The 10082-nt window shown below is 51.4% G+C and overlaps 1 protein-coding gene across 2 annotated transcripts; it reads left to right on the top strand.

The window, feature by feature from the left end:
• The first annotated feature begins 652 nt into the window (after positions 1–652).
• Positions 653–9443, top strand: TRIM45 (tripartite motif containing 45). 2 transcript variants are annotated; one of them, XM_044914111.1, is made up of 6 exons: positions 653–1325; positions 3182–3860; positions 5209–5339; positions 5943–6057; positions 7673–7799; positions 8998–9443. In XM_044914111.1, exons 1-6 carry the CDS (start codon positions 838–840, stop codon positions 9144–9146), a joined length of 1689 nt encoding a protein of 562 aa, XP_044770046.1. In that variant the 5' UTR covers positions 653–837; the 3' UTR covers positions 9147–9443. The 2 variants fall into 2 exon arrangements, with proteins under 2 accessions (XP_044770046.1, XP_021545859.1); XM_021690184.2 differs by having other exon boundaries at positions 3182–3915; positions 5210–5339.
• Positions 9444–10082: the final 639 nt, after the last annotated feature.

The raw sequence follows: 10082 nt of genomic DNA, 5'->3' as shown, positions 1-10082 counted from the left end.
CTCACTCCCAGCCTCGCTCTTTTCCTCCCCTCGGCCCGAGCCCTCCGGCCGCCTGACTACCCCCCCCACCCCCCCCCCGCCAGCCTGGGTTCCCCCCCCCCCCCCGTCGGAGTGGACTGGCGAAGATGTGGAATTTCCAAACCTTATTGGATACTGGTGGTGTCACTCTGGTGGGAGGCGGGGCCCCCAGCGGCGAGGGCCGCCCTTCTCGGACGGTGATTGGACTCCCCTGAGTAGACTCGGACTGGGATTGGTGCGAGGAGGGGCCAGAGCCTTCGGGCACCGTGGGCCGCGGTGTTGGGGAGGCGGTGGCAACCCAGGAGCCGGCGGGAAGCACAGCTCCTTTGCCGGCCGTGTGCGGTTCGCGCACGGCCGGGTCGGGGGAAGGAGCAAGAGGCACCCCCCGACCTCATCACGCGGGGGCGGGGGTGGCGCTTGTCGCGTGTCGGGCCGGCGCCAGTGGGGCGGGCGGCGGGAGGGGGTTGGTAGTGGAAGGAGTGAGAGGTGCAGGGGTCTGGGAGTTGGCGGCGGCAGGACCAGCTCAAGACTTAGACCTGGCAGCGCTTTCGGGGAGGAGGACTTGGGGGGCACAGGAGGGCGTGGGCGCGTCTGGTATGGGATGCCATGGAAAGGAGGGGGCCCTCCTAAGTAGATCTGTGGATGGTTCCTTTGACGACTCCTCTTCTACCATTTTGTCCTTTGAATTGCCGAAGAGAGCGTCCCCATGGTCTCTGCTCAGATTCTGCAAACTTTCTCTTTGGGTGGGCTTAATCACCTACTACTTCATTATAGAGCTGCCCACCGCCTTTTGTGATACTGGGCACAAACGTGGGGAATATGTCAGAAAAGAGGAAGCCACTGCTGGGCTTCGTGGGCAAACTCCCCAGTGGGACTGCGCTTGGGAACTCAGGCAAGACTCACTGCCCTTTGTGCATGGGGCTTTTCAAAGCCCCCAGGCTCTTGCCTTGTTTGCACACAGTTTGCACCACGTGTCTGGAGCAGCTGGAACCCTTCTCAGTAGTGGACATCAGAGGGGGAGACTCTGACACAAGCTCTGAGGGGTCAATATTCCAGGAACTCAAGCCTCCCAGTCTGCAGCCGCAGATCGGCATCCTCTGTCCAGTATGTGATGCTCAGGTGGACCTGCCCATGGGTGGAGTGAAGGCTTTAACCATAGACCACCTGGCCATGAATGACGTGATGCTGGAGAGTCTTCAAGGGGAAGGCCAGGGCCTGGTGTGTGACCTGTGCAGCGACAGAGAAGTGGAGAAGAGATGTCAGACCTGCAAAGCCAATCTCTGTCACTTCTGCTGCCAGGCGCATAGGTAAAGTCGGGCTCCCTCCCCCCCACCCCCCTCCTTGCAGCTTAAGAGCAGAATACAAAGAGGTGTCAAGCCAGAAATCCCTGGGTGAGCAGATGGGAAGGAAAGCTCTCTCAGATGCCCTGTAAGGCCAAAGAGCAGTATACGCTGTGATAAATACTCCAGAGTGGTAGTTAACTCCTGCAGCCTTACATAATACCCGTAGTAATAATAGAAGCAAAGGTTTGCGTAGCCCTTTTCAGTTTGCAAAGCACACTCACTGTTTCCTTGGATCATCAGTCCTTTGTATGGTGAATAATTGTAGTGGGTGCTGGATAAACAGAGAAGAATGAATATAATAGCATAGCCCCTGGCCTTGATCGCATTTGATGCCTTGCAGCTCTTATAGAAAAGTAAGCACTGTTTTCACTCCCGTTTATTATTTGAGGAAACTGAAGCTCAGCAAAATGTGATTTGCCAAGGTTCCACAGCTGGTATGTAGTGTATAACAGAACCCAGGTTTGGTTTTGTTTTTATTTATTTACTTGACAGAGACACAGCGAGAGAGGGAATACAAGCAGGGGGAGAGGAAGAGGGAGAAGCAGGCTTCCCCCTGAGCAGGGAGCCCAATGCAGGGCTCCATCCCAGGACGCTGGGATCATGACCTGAGCTGAAGGCAGACGCTTAATGACTGAGCCACCCAGGCGCCCCCAGAACCCAGTTTTAAATCCAGGTCTTCTGACTGCATTCTGTGCTCTTTCTAGTAATCCATGCTGCCTTCCCAGTATAAGGTGCTATTTGGCTGGGCCCCACTGCAGCCTTAGCCTTGTACGCTAGAGTGACTCTGGAGCTTGGTGAGGTGGGCCGATAGGTGCTTGTTGGGGTGCAGATTTATGTCTTTTATGGCATTTGGTGAATAGCCGGTCACATGAATCACTCTTTGTCCCTTCTCTGCCCCCTCCCCCATTCCAGGACATCTGAATTTAAAATAGCCAAGATTTTGGATTTAGCTTAAAATAGTTTTTAAATTCTGTCCTCCATTTGGTTTCTGGTCTCACCAACAGAACAAGTTAGTCTTCAGTCTTCCTATTTTTAACTTGTAGTTATGACTACCTTGCTGCCAGCTAATCAGCTGACCCTGTTTTCTCTACAGCCACTCTTCTGGTGCTGGAATAGGCATGCCAGCTCCGAGGTGGTCTCCTGCTATCAGGGGATCTCTCAACAGTCACTGGGTTTCCTGGGGAGTCCCCTGAATCTCTAGAGGGCTACAGAAAAGGGGAATTAACAGAGAGTTGTGATCCTACTGACCATTGATTTCAGTCTTTCTAATAATGCCAATGACTCTTGGGGAAAATTCTAGCTTGCTGCTTTGGGTGATGCAATCTCTGGTCAAAGGAAATGCTTTACCAAAATCTCAAGTGAAAGTGGATGGAGACTCTCTGTCGGGGCCAGCTGGACACTTTTTCATTGCCGGGGGTTTATCGCTGTGCCACGTGGCACAGTTTCTGTCTCTTGGTGCTGGATTCCCACCATGCTCTCACCTCTAGCTTGCTGAAGGAGTAGGCCGTGGCTCTTGTCTCAACTTGCCAAACTAATGCTTCAGAGAAAGTTCCAGGCCATAGCCTTAGTGTTGCAACCTTTGGCAAAGTCCCGTCCCAGGCCAGAGAGCTTTTATTCAAGGTAGTAGCCTTTTCGAGTAGGTGTTATTCACTCCCCATACAGATGAGGAGGAACTGGAATCCGAGAGGATCGCATAGTTAAGAGGTCAGAGCAAGGGGCTGAACTCAGATCTCTTTGACTTCCCGAGCCATGCTGTGAAAACTGCCAGATCATTTCCCAACCGAATCGTCCCCTAATTTCCTGTCCCTGACTGTCCCCAGGCGGCAGAAGAAGACAACTTACCATACGATGGTGGACCTAAAAGACTTAAAAGGCTGCAGCAGGATCGGGAAGCCCATTCTGTGTCCTGCGCACCCTGCAGAGGACCTGAGGCTGTTCTGTGAGCTCTGCGACCGGCCCGTGTGTCGGGACTGCGTGGTGGGGGAGCACCGAGAGCACCCCTGTGACTTCACGAGCAATGTTATCCACAAGCATGGGGATGCGGTGCGGGAGCTCCTCAAAGGCACCCAGCCCCACGTGGAGGTGTTGGAGGAAGCCCTTGCACAGATCAAAGGGATGAACAGTGCCCTCCAGGAGCAGGTGGGGGCTGTGGCCGCTGACGTTCGAACATTCTCTGAGGGCTACATCAAGGCCATTGAGGAGCACCGGGACAAGCTGCTGAAGCAGCTGGAAGACATACGGGTCCGGAAGGAAAACTCCCTGCAGCTGCAGAAGGCCCAGCTGGAGCAGCTGCTAGCTGACCTGCGGACTGGTGTAGAGTTCACAGAGCACCTGCTGACCAGTGGTTCAGACCTGGAGATCCTCATCACCAAGGGGGTGGTAGTAGAACGGCTCACAAAGCTGAACAAAGTCGAATATAGTGTCCATCCTGGAGTAAACGATAAGATATGCTTCTCTCCTCAGCAGAAAGCAGGCCGGTGCCGTGGCTATGAAGTTTATGGGGCCATCCATACCAAAGAGGTCGATCCAGCCAAATGTGTCCTTCAAGGAGAAGGTAGGAGGCATTTCCTGCTGGCCTTGAGAGGGCAGTGGACGGGGACATGGTGTTTAAAGAGGTGTGGCTTTTTTAGCTGGGGCCTTCATCCAGCTAGGAAGAGTTTCCTCCCGACCAGTTTACCAAGGGAGAGAGCCATACTGATCTGAAGGACGGTGACCCCTCCCTCGCCCTTTCTTTCTGTTTCATTCTGGCCAGGGTACGGTTAGTACTCATACACGGGTGAGGCTTGACCCTTTTCCAGTTGAGCAAAGTAGTAACTAGCAAGGACCTCAAAGGAGCATACTGTTTCTATCAGATGATAGAACAGAGACAGTGCCCGAAGACGATCCCAGGATGGGCCGCGGTGAAATCCTGCCTGCCCGTAGAGGAGTGTGGCAGGGCCCCAGAGGGCTCGGATCATTCCGAAGAGAGTTTCAGAGGAGTGAGGAAGACAAGGTTAGAGCGTCCTTTCTTCTGTGCCCCTCTTGGTTTATGTAAGCCACATCTTGACATTTAAAAGATGATGGTAGGCATTTCATTCGGTCGGGGGAGAAACAACTTCCTTTGGCCCTTCTATTCCTAAAGGAGGCAGTTATTGGAACAGAGATACGTCCGAGATCAGTCCTGATGGGCAGACTGTACTGTAGATGCAACCTGACTCCGGCATGGGCATTCTCAGCCTTTTGGAGGTCAGAGATCCCTTTGAGAATGATCCCTCCCCAAGAACATCCACTAATTTGGGCACCGCACTTCTGGAGATTCTTGGACCCCTCATAAGCCTCTCCAGAGACCACATGGTAGTTCATGAGCCCCAAGTTAAGAAGCCCCGTTGCATCTGCTGGCCCAGAGGCTGCACCTACTGAATATTTCCCTAGCAGCTTGGCTCAAGTGCTGAAGGGTCTGGTCTGATCAGCTGTACCCCCTGCCCATTCCAGCATGATCTGCATCTCAGAGAGGGTAGTTTGGGGCTTATGAGCTTCCCTCACAGGGTCTAGAGGTTTTCCGCTCTGAATATGTAGGTCTATCCTGAGTATTTTCAGAGCTCCCTTTAGGGCTGCAGTTAAGGTTCATGATCCTGTGTGATCCAAGGCAGCAACTGGCTGAGAGACAGCCAGGCTCGCCAGGAGGGACTCCCAGGAGGTATGCTCTGGGGGCCAGAGCAGGAAGAGAAGAGAAAGGGAGCAGGGCAATTACGGTAAACGGGAAGCATGACCTTTTGCTCTAAAGAGAAGCAGCAAGATGGTGTCTGATCTGGGGATGCAGTCACCCTGGCTGGCCTTTGAGGTGAGGACTGAATGTTTATCTTCCGCAGATCTCCACCGAGCCCGGGAGAAACAGACAGCCTCTTTCACCCTGCTGTGTAAGGATGCGGCAGGAGAGAGCATGGGCCGGGGAGGAGACAGCGTGCGAGTCGCGGTCATCCCTAAAGATAAGAAAGACAGGTGTGTATTACACAGCCAGGTGTCAAGGGTAATAAGCAGTGACAAAACTGGACACTTGAGGCCCCTTTGCAGTTGGGGAGGTGTACCTGGAGTAGTTACATCCTACCCCCCGCCCCCCAGCTGCTATTAAAAAATGTGATACGACCAGCTGGAGCAGATGTGTTTTCTTGCGCGGGTTTTATGCCAATACTCCATTCTCTCCCAAAGGTCTGCTCCGCCCCTCAGCTTGTCTGAAAAATACTCTATGTTAGACCGCATGGGCCCCTTCTCAAAATTCAGCCCCACTTTGCTACTCCACTGGGCTGGGAATATATGCATGTGCCTCTGAAATCAGAGGAGGAAGGAGAGCAAGAGGGTACAGCAAGCCCATCAAAGAGGACACAGTAACTCTTTCAAGGAATTCCTCTGTACACCAGATTAAATTGGCATTTACGTTTCTTCCCTTCTGTTGTAAAATTAATTTCCGAGACCAATGGAAGGAGCGTCCTGCTTGGGGGACAATTTCAAGTGAATGTTGGGTGGAATGGTGTAGGGTTCACACCTCAAGTGGTGGGCGGCCCCAGCAGGCCTGTGAGTGGTTTTCTGAACCCCATCTGCATTCAGTCCAGTCAGAGCGCTGGTGCAAGATAACAAGGATGGGACGTACTACGTCTCCTACACCCCCAAGGAGCCTGGTGTCTATACCGTGTTGGTCTGCGTCAAAGAGCAGCATGTGCGGGTGAGTAGGACCTATGCCTGTCCTCCCTGGCCTTCTCTCTCCCTGCTTCCTCTGGCTTCTACCATCTCAGGATGCGGAGACACGTCTCGTGGGATCAGCTGTATGGAGGGATTGAATAGGATCCTCTTTCTTCCTTCTCCTCACTTGAGAAATGAGCCAGATTTTGCTGGTGACCATAACTCTGTGCCTATTCCTCCTCCTGGCTGTTGGCTTGTATTTTATCATTCTCCCCTTCGGGGAATTCTTAATTTGGGAAAGATACCTTCATCCCAGGGGGCATTCCGCCAGGGGACAAGCATACACATTCAAGCAATATCCTCTAGCTCGGGATTGTTCAGACTGTGACCAGACAGACTGGAACTTACTGGAACACAATTTGGGAGAGTTATGCCCTCTTCCCCTCAACTGACCAGTCATCTATCTACCTGACCCATCTGTCCTCGTAACTCTTTCGCCTGTTTCCATATGTGCTTAGCTCTTACCGGGGTTACTGCACCCCCCCCCCCCCCACAAAACTGGTCTAGAGATTGCGTATTTTTTTAAAATCGGGCAATACTCAGCAGGTCGGACGGAATCTCGAGTAGTCACAGATTTTCCCCAACCAGAAAGCAACACTGACAGGGATGATAAAGTACCATAGTGTCATGATGTGTCAGGCTTGTGATGTGTGCAGGAAGGAAGACTCCTGTTCAACTCCACTTACTGCCTAATTACATTGGCCGGAGTGGGCTGCGTCCCTCTGCATACATTCTTAGGCCTTTCTTCCAGGCCATTCGGGCCTAGGGATCATCGCGCAATTGGACTGAGAAACAAACATGCTGAGGTACACAGTCCCTGTAGAGCAAAACCAGAACTTGAACCCATTTCTTTGAACTCCAAGTTGTTTTTAAAATGGACCATAAACTCTTGAAAGGAGGAGAGATCGAACACGTGAAAGGCTTTTAAGGTGCCGGACTCTCTGTTTTGTGCTCCTGCAGACTGTGTGCTTCTCAGTCAGGGACAGGCCCATAAGCTACACTTATTAGATGCTGACTACCTAACATAGGACAGGAAGTGGAGAACGGAAGTTGTCCTGGAAGGAGAGGGGCAGGTGGGAGAGTTTCGAATTTGAGGATTATCAACCACGCGCTCTTCACCTTTCTGCCTGTATCCTCACGGGCCGAGACTAAGTGGATGGGGAAACAGAAACATCCAGGATGGAGGGGTGGGAGGAGGGGAGCGAGACTCAGCATGTGAGGGAAGGAGGTGCGTGACTGAGACATTGGAGAAGGGATCACGGGACAGCCTTGTGGTTGCGGCGCTCTACTAACGAGCCCTGAGACTCTTCCAGAATGGAGATGGAGACACCAGTGACACGAAACACAGCTTGGGTTTATTCGTGTATCAGGCGGGCTCTGTGCTAGAGGGGCTGCACAGATTCCTTGACTCTCACGCATTTGTATCTGGCGCCACACAGCTGAGCACCCAGCTGTCACTGTCCCCTCGTCCGTTTCCCTCTGCTGTCCTCGTCTCTCCGGGGCCAGGCCCTGTGACTGCGTTTAAGCACATGGGATGCTTAGCACATCCCTGTTGACTCATAAGGTGCTGTTCTTTGCTCTTGGTCTGAACACTGAAGGGCTCACCGTTCACCGTGACCGTGAGGAAAAGGCATCGGCCACACGCGGGCGTGTTTCACTGCTGCACGTTCTGCTCCAGCGGAGGCCAGAAGACTGCTCGCTGTGCTTGTGGAGGTACCATGCCAGGTGAGGGGACACTCGAAAGTCTCCCAGCAATGGGGCTCAACTACCGCACAGCCACTAGGTTTAGGAGATTCAGACTTAGGCTTTCTTTCTGGGAATATAATCCATGCGTATCAGTACACCACAGTTCTAAAAGTTTCACTTTAAAGCTTTTTTGTTCTGAAAAGTGAGATAGTAAGCTTAAAAGTTCTGAGTTCTTTCAGTTCTGATCCAGTTCACCAATCTTATGAGCCCTGTGCTTCTCCCCGGGATGCTCGATGTCCATCTGTACCCTTTCCACCAGCCTGGCAGTGTAAAAAAAAAATCCAAACCCACTCTGTTCCTTTTAAAACCTTAAAGAAATTCCAAGCAAGTCAGGGATGGGGAAGTGGATGATTAAATCAGTTGACCAGGTCTGGCTCTTTTTGGGGGAAGGAGGGTCGACTCAGGCAGGAGATCTAATTTTTTCTTTTTTTAAGTAGGCTCCACTCCAAGCATAGAGCCCAATGTGGGGCTTGAACTCACAACCCTGAGATCAAGACCTGAGCTGAGATCAAGAGTCGGACGCTTAACCAACTGAGCCACCCAGGCGCTCCTCTAATTATTTTTTAAAAAGTATTCTATTGTGTTCCTACTCTGATGGTGAGCCTTAAGAGGCTCGTGCATGGGGCGCCTGGGTGGCTCATTCGTTAAGCGTCTGCCTTTGGCTCAGGTCATGGTCCCAGGGTCCTGGGATCGATTCCCGCATCGGGCTCCCTGCTCCGTGGGGAGCCTGCTTCTCCCTCTCCCACTCTCCCTGCTTGTGTTCCTGCTGTCTCTGTGTCTCTCTCTGTCAAATAAATAAAATCTTTAAAAAAAAAAAAGGCTCGTGCACCCTTTTGCATAAACACTTTAGGAACTACCTTCTTTATTTCAGCCACTCTACCCTTCTATTTCAATTATTTTTCAGTTAAAACTCAAAACAGTTCATCTCCTTGAGTTAGCAGAATGTTAAAACAGCACTCTTCTTAGAACTTCAGCGAATCTTAATTGATTTGCTGTCTTCAGTCCTTGGGAGTCCTCCTCCTACAGAGGCACCAGATATCTTGTTTCTCTCGCTGGGTTTTTATTACATGTTTTTACATCCATGAGTCTAAATGTTGCCAGAAACCTTAGTTTCCATGGTAAACTGCTGGACTTCACTCTTAATGGTTGTCTTCTGTCTCCTCCTGGTACCACACAGGTGGGTACCTAGGCTGCGGCCACGGACACAAAGGCCACCCGGGTCGCCCGCACTGGTCATGCTGTGGGAAGTTTGCCGAGAAGTCGGAATGCACATGGACAGGTGGGCAGAACGCACCAAGGAGTCTCCTCAGGACCGTGGCACTCTGATGCCTTCCTGGGTACGTGGCCAGCCCGTTAGCTGCAGCCAGTTCAACTTCCAATTACTAGAGGACCCCAGACCTTGATTAATTCTGAAGAAATGGATAGAATTAAAAACAGAGTGCCTTATCTTATACTCTCAATTTCCAGTCCTTTCTTGTGAGTCACTCACTGATGGTATGTACAGACGATTGAGCACCAGAGACCACGTTTCTCTTCATGATGGTTGGCAGGGTTCATTCTACACTGAGGCTCCCTTTTCTTGTGCAGGAACGGAGCAATCTACGCTGTTGGAACTTAGCGATCACGGGGAGAGTTCAGTTCCTGACTTCTGGATATGTAATTCGTTTATTTCTCCCTAAGCCACATGTTTGCTGTTTCCCTCAAAGAATTAAAAACTGCTTTTCATCATATCTACTTTTTGCTAGCACACTTTAAATGGATTATAATGGGATCTTGCTGTTTTGGTGGAGGTCCCCGGCTTCACCCCTAGGCCACGTTCATCTCCTACTCGCCAGCCTAGATTACTGTTTGGTCAAGGGCATACAAGTAGTAAGTAAATAAAGGGGAACAGTGTTGAAATACCACCTCAGAAATTTGTTACAGGTCTACTCTTGCCAGGCACTCTGGATACTTTCATCCTCCTTACATCTCCCAACCCTCTGTTATTTAGAGAGCAGTCTTCCCTTCTGTCTGTAGAGCTAGAAAGTTCAGTAGAAGCTCTGAGTCCTCGTGTGCCTGCTTAGCTGTCAGAGCCTGAAAGGAACTCTGGGAAGAGGCAGCATGCAGCGCTGGTGCTGCATCCCTGCCGAGGGCTTCCCTGTATATAGTTGGTGTGTTCTTCTGGGACTCCTGATTTCAGTGTGTATTAGCTATCACTACTGAAATCTGCATTGCAAGAGCCATTAAGAAGCAGGTGACTCATTTGAGCAGTGAATTGGGTCA

The sequence above is a fragment of the Neomonachus schauinslandi genome, chromosome 4 (genome assembly GCF_002201575.2).
Source record: "Neomonachus schauinslandi chromosome 4, ASM220157v2, whole genome shotgun sequence".
NCBI lineage: Eukaryota > Metazoa > Chordata > Mammalia > Carnivora > Phocidae > Neomonachus > Neomonachus schauinslandi.
This window is presented reverse-complemented; position numbering and strand designations above follow the sequence as displayed.